Source organism: Orycteropus afer, unplaced genomic scaffold (genome assembly GCF_000298275.1).
Source record: "Orycteropus afer afer isolate SDZICR_OR568_19922 unplaced genomic scaffold, OryAfe1.0 scaffold00040, whole genome shotgun sequence".
Lineage (NCBI taxonomy): Eukaryota > Metazoa > Chordata > Mammalia > Tubulidentata > Orycteropodidae > Orycteropus > Orycteropus afer.
This window is the reverse complement of record NW_006921627.1, coordinates 2123234-2145370: the sequence shown is the minus strand read 5'-3', so window position 1 is coordinate 2145370 and position 22137 is coordinate 2123234. Positions and strand designations below refer to the sequence as shown.

At 42.7% G+C, this 22137-nt stretch overlaps 1 protein-coding gene across 1 annotated transcript in view; it reads left to right on the top strand.

The window, feature by feature from the left end:
- Window positions 1-22137, top strand: part of CACNA1C (calcium voltage-gated channel subunit alpha1 C) — an 806686-nt gene that overhangs the window by 764671 nt on the left and 19878 nt on the right. The window contains exons 34-37 of the mRNA XM_007937025.2: window positions 5287-5452; window positions 5991-6118; window positions 7126-7222; window positions 9369-9471. Coding sequence (XP_007935216.1) covers window positions 5287-5452; window positions 5991-6118; window positions 7126-7222; window positions 9369-9471 — 494 coding nt within the window. The remainder of the gene's footprint in view (window positions 1-5286; window positions 5453-5990; window positions 6119-7125; window positions 7223-9368; window positions 9472-22137) is intronic.

Below are 22137 nucleotides of genomic sequence, written 5' to 3'. Positions count from 1 at the left end.
CCAAAAGATGGAAACAACCTAGGTGTCCATCAACTGAGGAATGGATAACCAAACTATGGTACATACACACAATGGAATACTATGCAACCCTAAAGAATAAGGTAGAATCTGCAAAACACCACGTAACATGGGTGAATTTGGAGGACATTATGCTGAGTGAAATAAGTCAATCACAGAAGGACAAATATTGTATTAGTCCATTATTGTAAAAATCAAAGAAAGGTTTATCAATGGAAGGAAATTTTCTTGGTTGATTACCAGGGATGGGATGGGAGGGGAGGGAACACTGTTAGAAAGGTAGAGATAAGTATCGGTTTGGGTGAAGAGAAGGGCAATGTACTAAACGTGAGTGATCAACATGGTGGCATTGAAGAACAGGAAGACATAGAGAGGTATGTGGGAGGTACAGACAACAAAGATGAACTCTTTTGCACATACAGTACTGTGTTGTTAGTGAAGGCAAACATGGGTATATGGGGGGATAGATGGGTGGACAGGTTGAACTATTAGGCATGTCTATGTAGCAAAGAGTGTACCCAAGACCATGTATAGGGTTGGCAGACAGTCATCCTGTAAGTGTATTTGTATGGTCTGTAAGAATTCCCAAGTGTATATTAGAGCTAATAAGGGACAAGGTTGTAGTCACTTCTTGGTCACAGCTAGCTACCCAGAAGGACCGAGTAGTTGAACTGGTGTACTTGAGACTATAGTCACAGGGGACATCACGCTCAATTGGCATAACATACTACATAAAACATTGTTCCACCTCCTACTTTGGCAAGTAGCAACTGGGATCTTAAAGGCTTGCAGGCAGCCATCTAGATACAACAATAGGTCTCTCCTCATCCAGAGCAAAGAAGAATAAAGAAAACCAAAGATTCATAGAAACAATTAGTCCTGGCAACTGGTACACCATGAAGTCCGCAGCCTATACGACTATGAGACCAGAAGAACTAGATGGTGCCCGACTACTGCTGTCACCCACTCAGAGGGGGATCTATGTAGGAGATCCTTGATAGGGAGGGAGAACAATGTGGAACAAAACTCAAAATCATTAAAAAAAGGGGGGTGGGTGACCAGGTTTGCTGGTCTGATAGAGCCTGGTGGAACCATTGAGACTATCTATGGCCCCTAGCTGCCCTTCATGTCTGGAATTGAACCCACACCTGTGGCCTCCAGACAAACAAAAGACGGGCATAGGAGTTGAACATTTACCTGAAGTAGAAACATTACCTGAAGTAGAGAACAATCATGGGAGAAAGAAGGGCTGTTTATACACAGGAAGACAGCTCAGGGGGCAAGAGTACATGGAGGGATGGACACAGGGAAGAGGTAACTATCAGAAGGAAGTGAGAGGGGAGCTGTTGCATTGTGGTAAATTGTAGTCAATGTCATGAGATAAAGTGTATGTGAACTGCTGTATGGAAAGTGAATTTTCTCTTTAAATTTTCACCCAAATCACAATAAAAAAAAAAAAAGAATGTGCTTCTTAGAACAATCAACTATATAAGACCAAAAAGGCAACAGTTGCCCAAAAGCAAAGGTAAGAAGGCAAGGAAGGACAAGGAGACCAGATGAATGGAAACAGGGAAACCAGGGAGGAAATGGGAAGAGTGCTAGCACATTGTGGGAGATTTCAGCCAATGTTGAACATTTTATGCATGAATTATTGATTAGAAAATTAATTTGCTATGTAACCTTTCACCTAAAGCACAATAACATGTTCAAAACAGAAAATAATATCTTTATGACTTAGATAGAGAAATATTTTTTAAACAAATGCAGAAACAGAAAGCATAGAGGAAAAATTATAAATTTGATCACATTAAAATGTAAAACTTTGGTGTATCATAATATACCCTAAATAAAGCTAAAAGATAAGCCAGGCTGGAAGAGGTACTTGCAATGCATATAATGGACAAAAGATTGATGTAACAATATATTTTTTAAAGTCCTAGAAATGAATAAGGAAAACAACCATGAACAAACCAGGCAAAAATATGAATACACAACTCAACAGAAGATGAACAGAAGATTCTTGTTCTGGTTACCTAGTGCTGCTCTGACAAGAATATACCACAAATGGGATGGCCTTAACAAACAGGAGTTTATTCTCTCACAGTTTGGAGGCTTTAAGTCCAAGTTCAATGTGAAAGGTTCTAGGGGCTTACACTTTGAAGCCCCTCAACCTTGGGATTCAGCTCTGCCCCCTGCTCCCAGCCCACTGGAGCTAGAGGCTTTTCTTCACTCAGACAGCTGCTAACTGCTGAAACCGACAAGCCCAAGGTTGACAAATAAAAAGGCACAGTCCCAATGTTACCAAACCACACAGCAGGCCATTAACTCAAGTCCATTGTAAGTCCCAAAGTCAGCACAGCATGGCAGGCTGCTGAACAACGATACACCTACATGCAGGGTCCAAGAGTGTCATAAGCTAGAGACCATTCCCAAAGCTGCTGCTTATATACGGGAAGCAGACCACATACCCAAAGCAGCTACTCAGCTGCTTGTGATAGATCCTACCATGGAATTGATTGCTAGTCTCATCATGGGGAATAACTACCACCAGCTGCCCAGCCACTCAACCAGGCCCAGCCAAGTTGACACACACACATAACCACCACAATTCCACCCTTTGTCAACTTGGCACCTGTACAGATCTTCAATGGGTGGTATCTGTACAGGTCTTCTCCACTGGGTGGCTCCAGTCCCCTAGTTCCTGAGTGGTGACCTCACCCCCCTTGGCCTGGAGGGCCCCATTCCTCTCCCTCTTGGGCATGGCAGCCCCACTCTCTCACTCTTGGGCAGCGGCTATGGCTCCATCCCACTAGCTCACATGAACGAGCAGCCCCACACTCCAGAACCAAGTTGGTGAAGGCCTGGCTCTTTGAAACTTGTGGGGCTGTGGTAGTTCCATCCCCAAAGGCCATGGTCCTACCCTTTCAGGCTGAGGCAGCTCTGCTTCCGTTTCCTTGGTCTCTCTGCTTCTGCCAATTAATGCCTAAGTGCAACCCACTCTGCCAGAAATCTTCCTGCCCCCAAAAAAAAGCACTCAGCTTTCTTGCTCCATGGGCCAGCCATCCTGCTACTCCATCTCATGCCAGTCTCTTCCACCAATTAATGCCTGAAGGCAACCCACTCTGCCAGGAAGCCACCTACCCAGTGGTATTCAGCTTTCTCCTCTGTGGGCTTGTAAGCCTGTTGCTGTTTAATGCCAGTCTGGGCTCTGCTAGTGCCGTCTCTCATACTAGTCTCTCTGCCTGTATCTCTCTGCCAGTGTCTTAACTCTGCTCCTGCCATCTCTCATGTCATATGCCAGGGTCCCTCTGCCAGGGTCTCAGGTCAAGGACGCACTCCACTCCTGTTTCCGCATTTTAGGTATCTGTCAGAGCAGCACCCCACTCTTGGTACCATATTCTGTTCTGGTTACCTAATGCTGCTCTGACAAGAATATACCACAAATGGGATGGCCTTAACAGACAGGAGTTTATTCTCTCACAATTTGGAGGCTTTAAGTCCAAATTCAAAGTGAAAGGCTCTAGGGGCTGGATGAAAGCCCTTCAACCTTGGGATTCAGCTCTGCCTCCTGCCCCTGGCCCACTAGAGCTAAAGATGTTTCTTCACTCAGACAGCTGCTAACTGCTGAAACTGACAAGCCCAAGGTTGACAAATAAAAAGGCACAGTCCCGATGTTACCAAACCACGTGGCAGGCCATTAACTCAAGTCCATTGTAAGTCCCAAGGTCGGCAGAGCATGGCAGGCTGCTGAACAACGACATGGCTACATGCAGGGTCTAAGCATGCCATAAGCTAGAGACCATTCCCAAAGCTGCTGCTTATATACAGGAATAAGACCACATCCCAAAGGTAGCTACTCAGCTGCTTGTGGCATCAACCCTGGAGCTGATTGCCAGTCTCATCATGGGGAATAACTACCACCAGCTGCCCAGCCACTCAACCAGGCCCAGCCAAGTTATGTTGACACACAAACATAACCACCACAATTCTCAACGCAATAATCGGGGAAATCCAAATTAAAACACTGAAATATCATTTCACATTCATCATATGAGCACCGTTTTTTAAAGGTCACTAGTACGAAGTGTTGAGGAGGCTGTAGAGCAATGGCATTTCTCCTACCTGATTTTAGGAGTGTAAATTGGACAAGCACTAGGGGAGCAAACAATACCTAGTAATAATGAAGACATATGTACCTTCAACAGGGCAATTCTACTTCTAAGGAGATCCCCAAGACATGGACCTGCATACTCACAGCAGTATTAGTTAAAAAATTAAAAAGAGAAAGCCCAAATATCCATTAACAGGAAGATGTATTTTTAAAATGATATATTCAAACAATGAGTTACCATCTGGCCCCAACACTAATACCAAAATTCAACAAGACATAAAATAACAAATGCTGGTGAGGATGTGGAGAGACTGGGATTCTCATACACTGCTGGTGGAACTGTAAAATGATACCACCACTGTGGAAAGCAGTATGGCGATTCCTTCAAAAGTTGGTATTAGAAAATACCATTTGACCCAGCAATCCCATTACCAGGTATATATCCTAAAGAAATGAGGGTTAGGACAAGAAAAGATACGTGTATACCCATGTTCGTTGCAGCACTATTTACAGCAAAAAGGTAGAAACAACCTAGGTGCCCATCAACAGAAGAATGGATAACCAAACTGTGGTGCATACTCACAATGAAATACTATACAACTCTAAAGAATAACATAGAATCTGCAAAACACTGTATAACGTGAATGAACTTGGAGGGCATTATGCTGAGTGAAATAAGTCAATCACAGAAGGACAGACATAGTACTAGCTCATTATTGTAAAAAGTCAAGGAAAAGTTTATATATGGAAGGAAATTTTCTTTATTGGCTACCAGGGGTGGGAGGGGAGGGGAGGAAACACTGCAAAAATAAAAAATAAATGATTTGTTCATAGAATATACTGCTGTACAGCAATTAAAATGAATGAACTGCAGCTAAACACATCAAAATGGCTAAATCTCAAAAACCTAACGTGCGTTGCAGAAAGATTACATTTGCAGAAAAGGTACAGTCTGTTACCATTTACATAAAGTTTCATAACAATGCTTCTATTTTTATATTTAGTGAATGTACCAGAATATTCAGAGAATGGTAAATACCAATCTCAATTTAGTAGAAGAGAAAAGTGTTTGAAAGTAGTATGGAGGATGCTTCAGTTGATTTGGTCACATGAGGTTGGCTACATGGGTGTTAGGTTCTCTTGCCTCTCTCCCCCAGGTGTGCCACGGGGGAAGCTTGGCAGGACATCATGCTGGCCTGCATGCCAGGCAAGAAGTGTGCTCCAGAGTCTGAGCCCAGCAACAGCACAGAAGGGGAAACGCCCTGTGGCAGCAGCTTTGCTGTCTTCTACTTCATCAGCTTCTACATGCTCTGTGCCTTTCTGGTAGGTTGCAGTGACTCAACAGCTAAAGGGAATAAGGGTGCAGTATCAGGACAGCTCCAGCCTCTCTGAGATAAAGGCAGAAAGCCCTGGCCAGAGCCCAGGAAGCCCAACCACCATCTTTCTTGTCCATTCTTTGGCCCTTTGTCATGTCTGTTTTATCTCAGAAAGCAGGGGAATGTGTGTAGAAGCCTGGAGGGAATTTACACTCTTTTGGCACTTTGCTGAGGAGTGAGGGAAAGGTGGTGGTCAATGGAGTCACCCTCTGCCCTAGTCAGCCCTGTTCAGCAGCTTGGTATGGAAGAAGCTGTCCGGCCCAAATGTGGGGTTCAGCCCTCACAACTCCAAGAGGAGAAGTGTTGAGTTTATATCCAAGAGACACACGTTCCAGGAGCTGATGTTTTAAGTGGTCATATATGGCAGGTCTTTGGAAACACTGGCTTTTACCGGATGTGGGTACTGGTTAGAAAAGTGGCTTCAGATGGCAAGCAGGTAGGAAGGTCCTCTTACAGGACCTTACTGTACTCTGTGTTCTCTGCAGATCATCAACCTTTTTGTAGCTGTCATCATGGACAACTTTGACTACCTGACAAGGGACTGGTCTATCCTTGGTCCGCACCATCTGGATGAATTTAAAAGAATCTGGGCAGAGTATGACCCTGAAGCCAAGTAAGTTCCCAGAAGGAAATCTTGATTAGGCCATTGAGTGACCCTACCTATAGGAGAGGAACAGGAAGGGTCAACATGGGGTGAATCAGTTGGAAACACTGAATTGCTATCAGCCTCCAGGGTGAGGGATAAAGGGCCAGTAATAGGAGGTCAGGCACCTTTGAACCGCAACTGCTATTTTCAGTGAATGTCGTTGTTGTTGTTATATGCCGTCGAGTGAGACCTGACTCATAGCGACCCCTCCTTGGGTTTCTGAGGCAGTATCACTACAGAAGTAGATTGCCCCATCTTCCTTCCGAGGAGTGGCTGATGGGTTTGAACCGCCAGCCTTCTGGTTAGCAGTCAAGTGCCTTAGGCACCTTAATGTCAGGAATAACTAGTGAGCACTCAAGTTAGATCATTTAGGGCCAGGCATATCTTGACTCCGTTCCTACCTCTGGTCTGAGGATATCTTCATCAACCTATAACATTTGGTTAAAAAAAACAAAACAAAACTTGGTGTCATCAGGTCGATTCTGACTCATAACAACTCCCATTGGGTTTCCAAGCTGTAAATCTTTATGAAAGCAGACTGCCTCATCTTTCTTCCGTGGAGTGGCTGGTGGGTTCGAACCACTGACCTTTTTGGTTAGCAGCCAAAGGCCTTAACCAGTACACCACCAGAGCTCTTTATCACATTTGGTTGACCCTCAGTAAATACTTCTTGGTCATGTAGTGGTTGGTTGAAACAGAAGCACATGTTGAGAATCACAATGCACTACTGAAATCCCTTGTACCTTGAACATAGTGCTGACGGAAAATTGCTCATTAAAATCTAAACACATGTATGTTGATTCTGGCATAGTACCATGCAGTTGTGCAACTCTGCACCATGTGTGTCTAACAGGCTACAGCTCTAGAGAGTTTTCCTGGTAAGTGGACCTCACCTCTCAGTTGCATGAGTTCTGGACTGCTGGCAGAGACCGTGGTCCTCTGACTGCTCTTTCCTCCTAACCTTCATTTTCTAGGGGTCGGATCAAACACCTAGATGTGGTAACCCTACTCCGACGGATTCAGCCCCCACTGGGTTTTGGGAAACTCTGTCCTCACCGCGTGGCTTGCAAAGTAAGAGATGATCTGGGTTCATGAGGAAAAGAGAGATGAGATAGGAGGCAAGATGCCTATTGTCTTGTGACTTTGGTTAGGCTACTGATCCTTTGAGGGAATGAAGATAATATTTTATGTCTAAAAACAAGAGACCTGAGCCAGGTTATATTTTAAGATTCCTGGCAGCTCAAAGTGCTCAGACTTGGTGAAGGAACGAAGAGTAAATTCCTCATCTCCCAACATGCCATGTGCCCAATCCTGATTAGAGGACCTTGTTCAAAGTGGAGCTTTGCTGCCCCTTCAGGCTGCTTCTGGAACAACAGAGAAGACACCACCCAGGCATCCTGGAAGGCTTCCTGATCTAGGATGTTTGGGTGAAGGGTCTGTTTCCTAGACTCCGGAGGCCATTAGAAAGTTCATGAATCGGCTTTAGGATTTATGAAATTTTAAAGTTGTAGCAAAATCACTGAAATATGAGTTACCAGGAAGAGTGCTCCTTCACTTTCCATCAGATCCTAAGTGAGTCCATGACCCAAAAGAAGCTTAAGGTAAATACCCTATGCCTTGTTAGACTCAACCCTTGCTTGTATGGTACTTGCATGACCCTGAGAGTGAGTACCTCCTTAAATAGTGTGCCCTTGGTGCCTCTTTCACCATACCCTAATTCTGGGCGTGGAACCCAGCAGTCACTGAAGTGTGTCATTTCCACTTTCTCCCCTAGTCTTTCAATTCCCATTCCCATTCTCGCCATTCTGTGCCCCCACCCACTCCATTGGAATAGTAATGAGCTGAAACAGAGTTGGAACGTGTTGAGGTCAGAGAGCTCTATAGAGAAAGAAACACAAATGGCAGAAAGATTCTACTCTATGGATAATCCTCTCGTGGAGAGTGGAGAATTGAAAGTACAGAGAACCTTCTACTTGTACTTTGTTTTTCCTCATATGTACCTCCAAACCAAAAAAAAACTCACTGTCGTCGAGTCAATCCAACTCATAGCGACCCCTCCTTGGGTTTCCAAGGCAGCTTCTCTATGGAAGTAGATTGCCCAATCTTCCTTCTGAGGAGTGGCTAGTAAGTTTGAACCACCAGCCTTCTAGTTAGCAGTCAAATGCCTTAGGCACTATGCCACCAGAGCTCCCATATGTACCTCCACTTTGTTCCAAAAAAAGATTTTAGATTTCCAAGAGTATAGAAAATATGAAGATGGAAAAAAAGAGAACAAATTAAAAGTAAGGTAAAAGCACAATGAAAAGTAAGGATGGGGACAAGTACAGCCAGGATGGGGCTGAAATACATCCCATGCTGTCTGACAAAAGACTTTATGTTCTCCAGTGGCCTCTGTGGAAAGAGAAATGTTGACAGTATACAGTTCACACTGTCCATGAGACTCAAAAAGATCCAGTCACCCAGGAAAAGTATAACCTTTCTTGGCACTAAGATTAACAGGAGGATACCATGTGATCTAATGTGTAGCATCTGTGACCACATCTTAGAATAGATGCTACAATGAGTTTTGTGGTGCTCTTTCTTATAATGACCCCAGAGTGTGCTGATGGGACCATACTTTTTTGCAAAATGAAAACAAATGTTGGTGGTGGGAAAGAAGGGAAGGGGGCAATACAATATTATCATCTGCTATACAGTACAATACAATACTAGCATCTGCTTCACCTTGGTGCAGAGGTATGTTTTTAAGTATATAGGAAATGTGTATTTTCAATGTGCAAACAGACCTTCGGTTATGGTTTTGCTTATCTGGGCTGTTGATGAGTGCTGACTGGCAAGTGAGCTCCTAGCAAGTGCCTTGCATGCAGCTGTTCTTTGTTGCCAGTAGGGAGCAGCCCCATATGCCTTAGCAGACATTTGAGCAAGAGGGAGGTTGAGTGGATTTAACATCCTTTCATGAAATCAAAGGTCTAATGAGGACAAATCCTCTCCTACTCTGTGGAGAGGGTGGGAGTGTGTATGACATAGCTGAGATTCCCCCAAAAAAGGTTTTGAATGCATTTCATGGACCCACGCTTCCTACCCTACCACTCCCAACACACCTACATGACACCCACAGAAGTTAAAGGCTTCCTGTCAGTACTCCCAGCCTCGGTGGTTCTGTGGGCCCTATGAAAATTGTTTGCTGTAATTACAGCTTAACTCCCCTCCTCTGCAGCGCCTGGTCTCCATGAACATGCCTCTGAACAGCGATGGGACAGTCATGTTCAATGCTACCCTGTTTGCCCTGGTCAGGACAGCCCTGAGGATCAAAACAGAAGGTAAGGGTTCTCTGCAGGCCACTGTGAGAGCCGCGTAGGAGATGTAGCAGATGAACCAGAAAGGGAGCCTTCAAAATGCTCCCAGGACTCTCCAGTCCTGTACTGCACAGAGCGGTGACACAGAGATAACGTTCTCATCTGGGAACATTACAGGAGCCTGGCCCAGTTTTGCTTGCTTTGCTTCTTGAATGGCCGCCTTGCTCAAGCCTTATTTAGTTTGAGCTCTAGTTGTCCATCAAAACCTGGAAATTTTTCTGAACAGTATCTTGAGGTTCTAGGGTGTAGTTCATAAAAGAGAAGGAGAGGAGTGTTAACCTGAAGCAGAACCAAGCCACAGCTAAATGGAATTTTATTGGCTACAGGTGGGTCTCTCAAATGCTTAACTCTCTTTTAAATTAAAAGGCACTGTGTTGGGAAAGGGACTGAATGACAAATAGGTCAGGGTCATTACACACAGCTGTGCAGACTGCATCTGGCACAAGGGTGTTCAGCAAATCAGACCAAACTCATTGCCATCGAGTCAGTTCCAACTCATGGTAGAAATGCCCCCACAGAGATTCCAAGACTGTAAATCTTTACGGAAGCAGATTGCCTCACGGTTCTCCCACAGAGCAGTTGGTGGGTTCACAGCCTTTTTTGTTAGCGGCCCAATGCTTTAACCACTATACCACCAGAGCTCCTAAGAGACAGTGGTGTTAAATCTCACCTGTGCTCCACGAATCGGCCACAGCCAGGGCTTCATCCCCTTGGAGGGATTCCTTCTACTTTGCACAAAGGTGCCCCATAGGCTAGCAGCAGCTTTGGCTTAGATAACTTTCTGTCCTTAAAATTGAAAACTATTTCTGAACCACTTTGTGGAAGTGCTTTATAATATATCCCTGGGTGGCACAAATGGATAAGTGCTCTACTGCTAGCTGAAAGGTATAGGGTTCAAACCTACCCAGAAGTGCCTAGGAAGACAGGCCTGGAGATCTGCTTCCCAAAGGTCACAGTCTTAAAAATAACCCTGTGGAGCAGTTCTACTCTGCACACATGGGGTCTCTATGAGTCAGAAGCTACTCGATGTCAACAAGCAACAGGAAGAAAATATAATCCCTATGTTCAAAGAGCTTCCAGTCTGTTACAGTGTTTCTTAGAATATGGTCAAAAGATCACCTGCCTTAGAATCAGCTATTGGAGCTTGTTTAAAATACTACGTCCCAAACACCGGCCCAAATCTACTAACTCTGAATCTCTGGGACCGGGGCTCAAAATCTGCATTTTGAACCAGCTGCCTAGATGATTCATATGTAAGCTAAAGTTTGAAACCCACGGGTACAGTACTTAGAGAAAACACAGACAAGATGAGCAGTCTGTTTTCTGTTCCCATTCTTAAGTTTCAGTCTTAGCAGCTCAGCCTGCCAGACACAGTGTTTTGCTTTGTTTCCATAGAAGGATCCCTGGGCAGGGAGAGAGGTGACTTGAACGTGAGTCCCAACTCTCTCATTAATAATTGTGTGTGATAAGTCAGCTATTCACTCTCTATTTTAGTTTCTTCGTTTGTAAAATAGGAAAGATAATGACATCTGGGAATTAATTCAGTGACTAAACCAGAGAGGTGCCTTTTCTTAGTTAAATCCTCTCAGAAATAGAACATCTGAAATTAAGGAAAAGAAGCAGCAGTCCAACAAGATATGTGTCAAATTATAAACTAATCTTTAAAAAAAAAAAGTTCTACTGCTAAACTGAAAAAAAGTAGCCAATGCAATTAACTCCATCTGAAATTGGTGTAAATAGGCATTTTTCTGACTGCCAAAAAAATTATAAACAAGTAGTCCCTGGGTTACAGTCAGACTTCTGTACAGCCCAGCCCATTGTTAGGAACCAACCCCCATAAAGCCTATTATATTAAAAATTCAAAGTACATACAGGGGTTTGTAATAACAAACACACTATTTTGCAAGCACATCAAAACATCGCTATTGTTATTATTACTGTATTATTATGTTATAAGTATGTTTTAGTATCTGGAAGTATTTCTTTAATGTTTTTTATGCACAGAAAGGTATACTATATACTAAGAAAAGCATTAGATTGACATTGAATACGAATCGTACCTGTTCTAACTTACATGCAAATTTGACTTACAGACAGACTTAGGAATGGAACATATTTGCAATCCAGGGACAGCCTGTATAGATGTAATACATGTATATGTTGTGTAACATAGAAGATAAATTGGAAATGTATTAGCATGTTGTTATGTTCATATATATATATATATATATATATATACACACACACATACACACACACATATGTATATATATGTGTGTATATAAGTATATGTATATATATGTGTGTGTATATATATGTATATGTGTGTGTGTGTATATATATATATGTGTGTGTGTGTGTATATATATATATATATTGAAGACCTAACCCCTGGTACCTGTGTACATGACCTTACTGGAAATAGGGTTTCTGAAGATGTTATCAGTTAACATGACATCATACTGGAGTAGGCTGGGTCCTAATTCAATCTGAGTGTGTCCTTATAAAAGAGAAGCGACTTAGAGAGACAGACAAAGGAAGGAAAGCCATGTGAAGATGCATCTACAAGCCAAGGCATACCTGGGGCTGCCAGAAAGCTGGGAGAGACAAGAAAGCTCTCCCTAGAGACTTTGGAGGGCACATGGCCCCACTGCCACATTGATGTGGACTCCTAGACTTTTGTTCTTATCAGTCACGCAGTTTGCGTTATATTGTTATGGCAACTGTGGGAAGCTGATACACAGGCTAATATTGGATATCACAGAGTGATAGAATCCATAGTGACTTTGACCTTCTTCCTTTGCTTTTGTTACTTTCTAAATTTTCTACAATGAATATTATTACATTTATGTTCAGGGAGAAGAGATTTTCTTTTTTAAGGTGAGAAGAAATTATAATGTACTTTTAGAAGGAATATCCTCAATACTTAAGATATATGCACACCTATGTTCATTACAGCATTATTCACAATACAAAAAAAAAAAAATGGAAACAGCCTAAGTGCCCTTCAGTGGATGAATGAATAAGCAAAATATGGTACATGCATACAGTGGAATAATACACAACCATAAAGAATAATGATAAGTCCATGAAATATAATATGGGTGGATCTGCAGGACATATGCTAAGTGAAGTAAGTCCCAGAGAAGAAGCCAGTCTAAAGGGCTAATACCCTATACAAGTCACAGTGTCATCTACCCAGAGACCAGTAGAACTAGATGATGCCTGGCTACCACTACCAACCCTTCTGAGCAGGGCCACAATAGATAGACCTGGATAGAATGGGAGAAAAATGTGAAACAGAACTCATGTTCTTTTTCTTAATTTTTATTGTGATTTGGGTGAAAGTTTACAGAGCAAATTCATCTTCCATACAGCAGTTCACATACACTTTGTCTCATGACATTGACTGCAATTTCCCACAATGCAACAGCTCCCCTCCTGCTTCCTCCCCATCGTTATCTCTTCCCTGTGTCCTACCCTCCCATGCACTCCTGACCCCCAAGCTGTCTCCCTGTGCATCCACAGCCTTTCTGTTCTCCCATGATTCATCTCTCTGAGGAGTGTATCTACCTAATGTAAATGTTCACCTCACATGCCTGACTTTTGTTTAGCTGGAAGCCACAGGAGTGGGTTCAATTCCAGACCTGAAGGGCAACTAGGGGCCATAGTCTCAGTGGTTCCATCAGGCTCTATCAGACCGGCAAACCTAGTCCTTTTTTTTTTTTTTTTTTTAATGATTTTGAGTTTTGTTCCACATTGTTCTCCCACTCTGTCCAGGATTGCCTACATAGATCCCCCTCCGAGTGGTTGACAGTGGTAGCCGGGCACCATCTAGTTCTTCTGGTCTCATGGTCATACAGGCTGAGGATTGCATGGTGTACCAGTCACTTGGACTAATTATTTCCATGCATCTTTGGTTTTCTTCATTCTTCTTTGCTCTGGACAGGGAGAGACCCATCGTTGCATGTAGATGGCCACTTACAAGCTTTTAAGATCCCAGTTGCTACTCACCAAAGTAGGATGCAGAACTCACATTCTTAAAAAAGCCCAGACTTAATGGACCAGTTGAGATTCAAGGACTCCCTGAGACTACCACCATGAGATATTCTTTAAACCTTGAACCAAAACTATCCCTAAGGTCACCTTTTAGCAAAATAAAAGAATAACATACCAAATAAAGGATATCTCCCATGATTATGGGGCTCTGTTTAAAAAATCATCTATGTGAAACCAAAAGGTCAGCAATTAAAGCAAAGATGAGAAAACAGGGAGGGCAGGGAAATAGAGTACTGGAAACAGACCAACCAGAATGCAGTTAAGGAGAACGTTGACACATTGTGAAAAATGAAACTAGTGTACTTGTAACTGAAAACTTGTATAGAAATTGTCAAATGGGACTCTAATTTGCTGTGTAAATGCAACTAGAAACACAATAAAATGTTATTTTTGAAAAAGGGGAAAAAAGATAGTTACTGTAATCAAGTCCACTCTGACTCATGGCAGCTTCATGTACAATTGAACAAAATATTGTCTAGTCCTACATTATCCTCACTATCACTGGCATGTTTGAGCCCATAATTGCAGCTATTGTGCCCATCCATCTCACTTAAGGTCCCCCTCACCTTTGTTGTCCCACTGCACTTCACCAAACATCATGTCCTCTTCTAGCCATTGATCCCTCCTAATGACATGTCCACAACAAGTGAGTTGACAGTGTTCTGTTGTACTCCATAGGATTTTCATTGGCTAATTTTCACTCATCTGTCAGTTTGTCTTACTGTGGTGGCTTGCATGTTGCTATGAGGCTAGAGGTGATAGATGATGCCACTGGTACTTCAAATACCAGCAGAGTCACCCAAGGTGGATAGGTTTCAGCAGAGCTTCCAGACTAAGACCACTTACTTCCAAAAAAATTGATCACTGAAAACTTTATGAATAGCAGTGAAACAGTGCTGGAAGATGAGCCCCTCAGGTAGGAAGGCACTCAAAATATGACTGGGGAAGAGCTGCCTCCTCAAAGTGGAGTCGACCTGAATGATGTAGGTGGAGTAAAGCTTTGGGGACTTTCATTTGCTGATGGGGCACAACGTGAAATGAGGAGAAACAGCTGCAAGCATTCATTAGTAATAGGAACATGGAATACATGGAATATGAATCTAGGAAAATTTGAAGTGGTCAAAAGTGAAATGGAATGCATAAAGATTGATATTGTAGGCATTAGTGAGTTGAAATGGACTGGTATTGGCCATTTTGAATCAGACAATCATATGGTCTACTATACTGGGAATGACAGATTGAAGAGGAATAGAGTTGCATTCATCATCAAAAAGAACATTTCAAGATCTATCCTGAAGTACATTGCTGTCAGTGATAAGGTAATATCCATATATCTACAGGGAAGAGCAGTTAATACTATAGTTATTCAAATTTATTCACCAACCATTAAAGCCAAAGATGAAGAAATTTAAGATTTTTACCAACTTCCGCAGTCTGAATTGACCATACATGCAATAAAGATGTATTGATGATTACTGGTGATTGGAATGAGAAAGTTGCAAACAAAGAAGAATCATCAGTAGTTGGAAAATATGGCCTTAATGATAGCAATGACACTGGAGATCGCATGATAGAATTTTGCAAGACTGACAACTTATTCATTGCAGGTGCCTGTTTTCAACAACATAAATAACAGCTATACACATGTACCTCACTAGATGGAATACATAGGAATCAGATCAACTACATCTGTGGAAAGAGGTGATGGACAAGCCCAATATTATCAGTCAAAACATGGCCAGGGGCTGACTATGCAAGTTCAAGTTAAAGCTGAGGAAAATTAAAACAAAAAAATGAGAGCTGAAATACAATCTTTATTATATCCCACCTGAATTCAGAAACCATCTGAAGAATATATTTGATGCATTCATGACCAAAGACCAGATGAATTGTAGGATGACATCAAGAACATTATACATTAAGAAAGCAAAAGGTCATGAAAAAGACAGGAAAGGAAGAAAAAAACAAAATGGATGTCAGAACAAACTCTGAAATTTGCTCTTGAATGTAGAGTAGCTAAAGCGAATGGAAGAGATGATGAAATAAAAGAGCTGAATGGAAGATTTCAAAGGGTAGCCCAAGAAGGCAAAATATTATCATCAATGTCCAAAGACCTGAAATTAGAAAAGCAAAAGGGAAGAACATGCTCAGCATTTCTCAAGCTGAAAAACTAAAGAAAAAATTCAAGCCTCAAGTTGCAATATTGAAAGATTCTATGAGCAAAATAATAACTGATGCAGAAACCATCAAAATAAGATGGAAGGGATACACAGAGTCACTGTACCAAAAAGAATTAGTCAATATTGAACTATTTCAGGAGGTAGCATATGATCAAGAGCCAATGGTATTGAAGGAAGAAGTCCAAGCTACACTGAGAGAATTGGGGAAAAACAAAGTTCCAGGAATTGACAAAATACCCAGTGAGATGTTTCAACAAAGGGATGCATCACTGGAGGCACTTACTTGTTTATGCCAAGAAATTTGGAAGACAACTACCTGACCAACTGACTGGAAGAGATCGATAACTGTGCCCATCCCAAAGAAAGAGGATCCAACAGAATGTGGAAATTATCAAACAATATCATTAATATCACATGCAAGTAAATTTTTTCTGAGAGAATTAAAAAAGGGTTGTAGCAGTGTATTGACAGGAAACTGCCAGAAATTCCAGCTGGGTTCAGAAGAGGATGTGGAACAAAGGATATCATTGCTGATGACAGATGGATCTTGCCTGAAAGAAGAGAATACCAGAAAGATGTTTACATATGTTTCATTGACTGTGCAAAGGCATTCAACTATGTGGATCCTAACAAATTATGGATAACATTGTGAAGAATGGGAATTCCAGAACACTTCATTGTGCTCATGAAGAACCTGTACATAGACCAAGAGGCTGTCCTTCAAACAGAACAAGGGGATACTACATGGTTTTAAATCAGGAAAGGTGTGTGTAAGGGCTGTATCCTTTCACCATACTTATTCAATCTGTATGCTGAGCAAATAATCCAAGAAGCTGGACTACATGATAAAGAACACAACATCAGGATTGGAGGAAGACTCATTAACAACCTGCGATATGCAGATGACACAACCTTGCTTAATGAAAGTGAAGATGACTTGAAGCACCTCAACATAAAGGAAACAAAAATCTTCACAACTGGACAAATAAGCAAGATCATGATAAATGGAGAAAAGATTGAAGTTGTCAGGGATTTCTTTTTGGATCCACAGTCAACACCCATGAAAGTAGCAGTCAGGAAATCAGACACCATATTGCACTGGGCAAATCTGCTGCAAAATACCTCTTTAAAGTATTTAGGAGCAAAGATGTCTCTCTGAAGACATCTAACCCAAGCCGTGGTTTATTCAGTTGCCTAATATAGTTTGTTTGTTTTTTTTTAATGTGCATATGAAAGCTGGACAATGAATAGGAAAGACCGAAGAAGAGTTGATGCCTTTGAATTGTGGTGTTGGCAAAGAATCCTGAAAATACCATGAACTACCAGAAGAATGAACAAATCTATCTTGGAAGAAGTACAGCCAGAATGCTCCTTGGAAACGAGAATGGCCAGGCTTCATCTCACTGCTTTGGTCATATTGTAAGAATTCCCTGGAGAAGGAGATGGATTGACACAGTGACTGCAACAATGGACTTAAGCATAGCAAGGATCGTGAGGATGACATAGGATCAGGCATTGTTTCATTCTGTTGTGCATGGGTTCACTATGAGTCAGAGCCAACTTGATGGTGCCTGACAACAGTTTGCAGAAGTAGATTATTCTGGTTGCCTAGTGCTGCTATAACAAGAATATATGCCAAAAATGGGATGGCCTTAACAAACAGAAGTTTATTCTTTTACAGTTTGGAGGCTTTAAGTCCAAGTTCAAGTGCCAAGCTCTAGGGGCTGAGTGAAAGCCCCTTGACCTTGGGGTTCAGTTCTGCCTCCTGCTCCTGGCCCACTGGAGCTAGAGGTGTTTCTTCACTCAGACAGCTGCTGGCTGCTGAGGCTGACAAACCCAAGGTTGCCAAGTAAAAGGGCACAGTCCCGATGTTACCAAACAACATGGCAGGCCATTAATTTAAGTCCATTTTAAGTCCCAAAGTCAGCAGAGTATGGCAAGCTGCTGAACAATGGCATGGCTACATGTAGGGTCCAAGCGTGCCATAAGCTAGAGACCATCCCAAAGCTGCTGCTTATATACGGGAAGCAGACCACATACCCAAAGCAGCTACTCAGCTGCTTGTGGTAGATCCCACCATGGAGTTGATTGCCAGTCTCATCATGGGAAATAACTACCACCAGCTGCCCAGCCACTCAACCAGGCCCAGTCAAGTTGACATACAAACATAACCACCACATAGGCCATCAGGCCTTTCTTCCTAGTCTGTCTTAGTGTGGAAGCTCTGCTAAAACCTGTCCAACATGGGTAACTTGCTGGTATTTGAAATACTGGTGAAATAGCTTCCAGCATCATAGCAACATGCAAGCCACCACAGTGTGACAAATAGACAGCTGGTGGACAATACTTAAAGCCTGATATATGTTGATAAACCTCATAAAGGAATGAAAAACACTGATACACCAAAGTCAAGAGTCAGCAATGTAGAAGATGCACTGACAGAGGAAACCAAAGCTCACCTAAATACCAATAGCTCAGAAGAGTGTGAAAGGGACTGATAAGAATAGCCAAGCACAGAGAGTCATTGGGAGAATAGGCATTCCCAAGAAAAGGGGAGAAGTGAGTGATGTAGGAACTATAGTCGAGAATGAAAGCAAATCTTTTCAACACAAAGACATTGCCAAATAGCCTATCAAAGAGCCTGAGTGCCCCACTCAAGGGTGAGCCTTCATCAGAGACAGCCCCCCACATAGTTGTTAAAATGTTAAGACTGGGAGACAAAGGCACATTCTTAGAAGCAACTAGAAAGAAAAGTGAGAAAACATCTAAATTGTGAGAAGATTTGAATCAGTTCTCACCCTTCAGACTTTTGAGAGTGAAAAGAACTGGAGAGAAATCCGCACCTACTTCAGAGAGCCAGAATTGTGTCCCAAGTTCATTACCAAGCCAAACAAACATCCCCCTTGGAATTTTCAAATAAAATATCCGGACTTTGAATAGGGAGAATCTTTATTCAGTAAGAGAGAGAGAAGGAGAGGGGTCCATTGTAATGGCTAGAACACTCAGACCATGAGCTATAGCTCTGCAAGTGTCTGAAACAAAGAAAAAGAGTTTTCTTTTATAGAGACTGAGAGAAAACAAGATAGGGAAAACCCAAGTGTGGGGAAGTGGGATGAAAGGGTGATGTTGTTGGATATTAAATCAGAATGTTTTACACTGAGTCCAGCCTCTTTTATGGGAGGGGCCCTTAAAGAAGGGAAGTACATTGGCTTTGGCTGAGGGTGGGCCAAATTTGTGGACTTGGGGGAAGGAGAGAAGTTTAACAAAGTTTGGCTAACAAGTACTTTGTTTCTGGTTGACCAGTGTGGAGAAACTAATTTCCGATTTATAGGCAAGGAATGGGAATTGGGAGGGTCTATGTCTGACCTGAAGGAGCTCCAGTGGTGCAGTGGTTAAGCGTTCAACCACTAACTGAAAGGTCAGCAGTTCAAACCTACCAGCCACTCACTCCACAGGAGAAAGATGTGGCATTCTGCTTCTGTAAATTAAATTCCACCCTTGGAAACCCTTTGGGGCTGTTCTACTCTGTCCTGTAAGGCCACTATGAGTCAGAATCGACTCAAAGACAATAGATTTGGTTTAGTTTTAGTGTCTGGACTAAGGAGTCCTGGTGGCACCTGGCTGCTAAATGAAAGATCAGCTGTTGGAACCAGCTGCTCCATGGGAGAAGATGTGGCAGTCTGCTTCTATAAAGATTTATAGCCTTGGAAGGCCTATGGGGCAGTTCTCTGTCCTATAGGGTCACTGTGAGTTGTACTCAATGGCAATGGATTTGGTTTGGTTTCTTATCTCACCTTCTTATAGGTAAGGGAGCTCTAGTAGCATAGTGCATAAGGTATTTGATTGCTTAACCAGAAGGCTGGCGTTCAAACCCACCAGCCACTCCTTGGAAGGAGGATTGGGCAATCTACTTCTGTAGTGATATCGCCTCAGAAACCCAGAGGTTGCTAGGAGTCAGATCTGACTGGACAGCAGTGAGTTTGGTTTGTTTGTTTTTGTTTGTTTTTTACCCATCATAGGTAACAAGGGGATATCCATGTATCTTATCTAAGTCCTATGGGGGGAGTGGTTTACAGTAAACTTTTTTCCTGAACACAAATGGACAGGGGGTGTTTCTTCAATCATGTCTGTCTTCTAGTATCACAGAGTTCAGGTAAAAGTCAACACTATCAGAATATAGAAGGACATGTTTTTAAATACCTAGATGATATGAAAAATATTGTCAATAAAGTTCCACAACTGCATAGATCATTTTGAAAATAAAGTGAGACTTGAAAAAATATGAAACATCCTTTTAGAAGAGAAATGTATTTGAATGTTGTATTACTTAGGAGTATTTTCTAATGTGTCAGAGAACACTAACTATTTTAACCATGAAGAAGGCAGGGTGGGTCAGTAGTAGAAATCTCACCTTCCATGCAGGAGACCCAGGTTTGATTTTCGGCCAAAGCACCTCCCATGTAGCTACCATCTGTCTATCTGTGGAGGCTTGTGTGTTTCTGTGATGCTGAACGGGTTTCAGTGGAGCTTCCAGACTAAGACAGACTAGGAAGAAAGGCCTGGCCATCTGCTTCCAGAAATCAGCCAGTGAAAACCCTGTGGATCACAGTGGTCTGATCCCATTGTGCATGTAGCAGCATAACAATACTGCTTAACAGTGAAGAGAATTTATTGGCTTCTTAATTGGAATGCCCATGGCTTGTCCTCTGGCTTCAGATACTGTTGGACCTGACGCTCAGTGAACTCAGGATTCCTCTAGTGTTTCTCCCTTGCCACTTCAACTGTCTCCTGCTCGGCTTTCCCACACAGTCACAGAGGTGGATCTGAACTCAGGCAGCCTGACTCCAGACTTCCCATCCTCTATGCCATACTGCCTCTCTGATGCAATAGCATTAAATGCTCTTTATATTGGTTTTCTATGGCTGCATAATAAATTGCCCCACACTTGGCAGGTTAAAACACCATTTATTGGCTCATGGTGCTGTCGGTCAGAAGTCCGGGTGGAAAGGAGCTGAGTTATAAATATACTCAGGGCCTCACAAGGCTGGAAACAGGATGTCGATCAGGCTGTGTTCTCTTCTGGAGACTCTGGGGAAGAATCTGCTTCCCAGCTCATTCAGGTTGTTGCCAGCATTCATTTCCTTGCAGTTGTAGGACTGAGGTCCTCATTTTCCTGCTAGCTGTTGACTGGGACCACTCTGGGCCTCCTCTCTCCATCATCAGTGCACAGCATGGGCATTTGCTTGGGGGCTCTGGTGGCATAGTGCCTAAGGCATCTGACTGCTAACCAGAAGACTAGCGGTTCAAACCCACCAGTGTAGAGATACCACATGAAGTGAGTTTGGTGGACCTTTTTGTTTTGTTTTTTTTTTTTTAATCTAAGCCCAGCCGAGCCATCTCTCTGACTCCCTCTTCTATTCCTAGATAGAGAGAACTCTCTAAAGGGCTTGTGTGATTAAGTCAGGCCCACCTGGATAATCTCCCTATTTCAAGGTTAAATATGTGCTATAACAGAACTTAATCACAGGAATAAAATACTCTACATCATGTTCACAGCCCCAGGGATTATGCAGAGTATGTACACGGGTGGAGATGGATGGGTACCTTGGGGTCATCTTACAATCCATTTAATACCGCTCCTCTTACAGCTGCAGGTCTCAGCTTTCCTTTTTTACCTCTATGAAGCCATAGCCCAGAGGCTGCATGGGACAGGTTGATCATTAAGCCTGTCTTACCAGCCGAGAAAGTAGGCCCAGAGAAGATCAACAATGAGTCAATCCAAAATTACAGAACCCAGTGTCTTCCAATTTCCTCTTCCACAGTCAGGTTTTGCCATCTCTTGCCCAAGGGAGCCATCATCCACCTGTCATCTTGCCTTACTGTGGTGGCTTGTGTGTTGTTGCGATGCTAGAAGCTATGCCACTGGCATCTCAAATACCAGCAGGGTCACCATGGTGAACAGGTTTTAGTGGAGCTTCCAGACTAAGACAGACTGGAAGGAAAGGCCCAGCAATCTACCTATGAAAATTATCCAGTGAAAACTGTATGGATCACAGAAGATTGTCCAAGACTTCAACTCACTTACTTTTGATGTGTCATCAAGAAGGACCAGTCACTGGAGAAGGACAACATGTTGGTAATGTGGAGGGTCAGCAAAGGTGAGGGAAACCCTCAGTGAGGTGGATGGACACAGTGGCCGCAGCAATGGCCTCGGACATACCAACAATCGTGAAGATGATGCACCTCCAGGCATCATTCCATTATTTTGTACATAAGGTACCCATGAGTCCAGCCAACTTGACAGCACTAACAACAGCAACCCCTTGGGAGCCTCATCAGAACATGTGGATACTCTGGTTAGATTTGCTAGGAGAGATTGTTCTTTCCAATC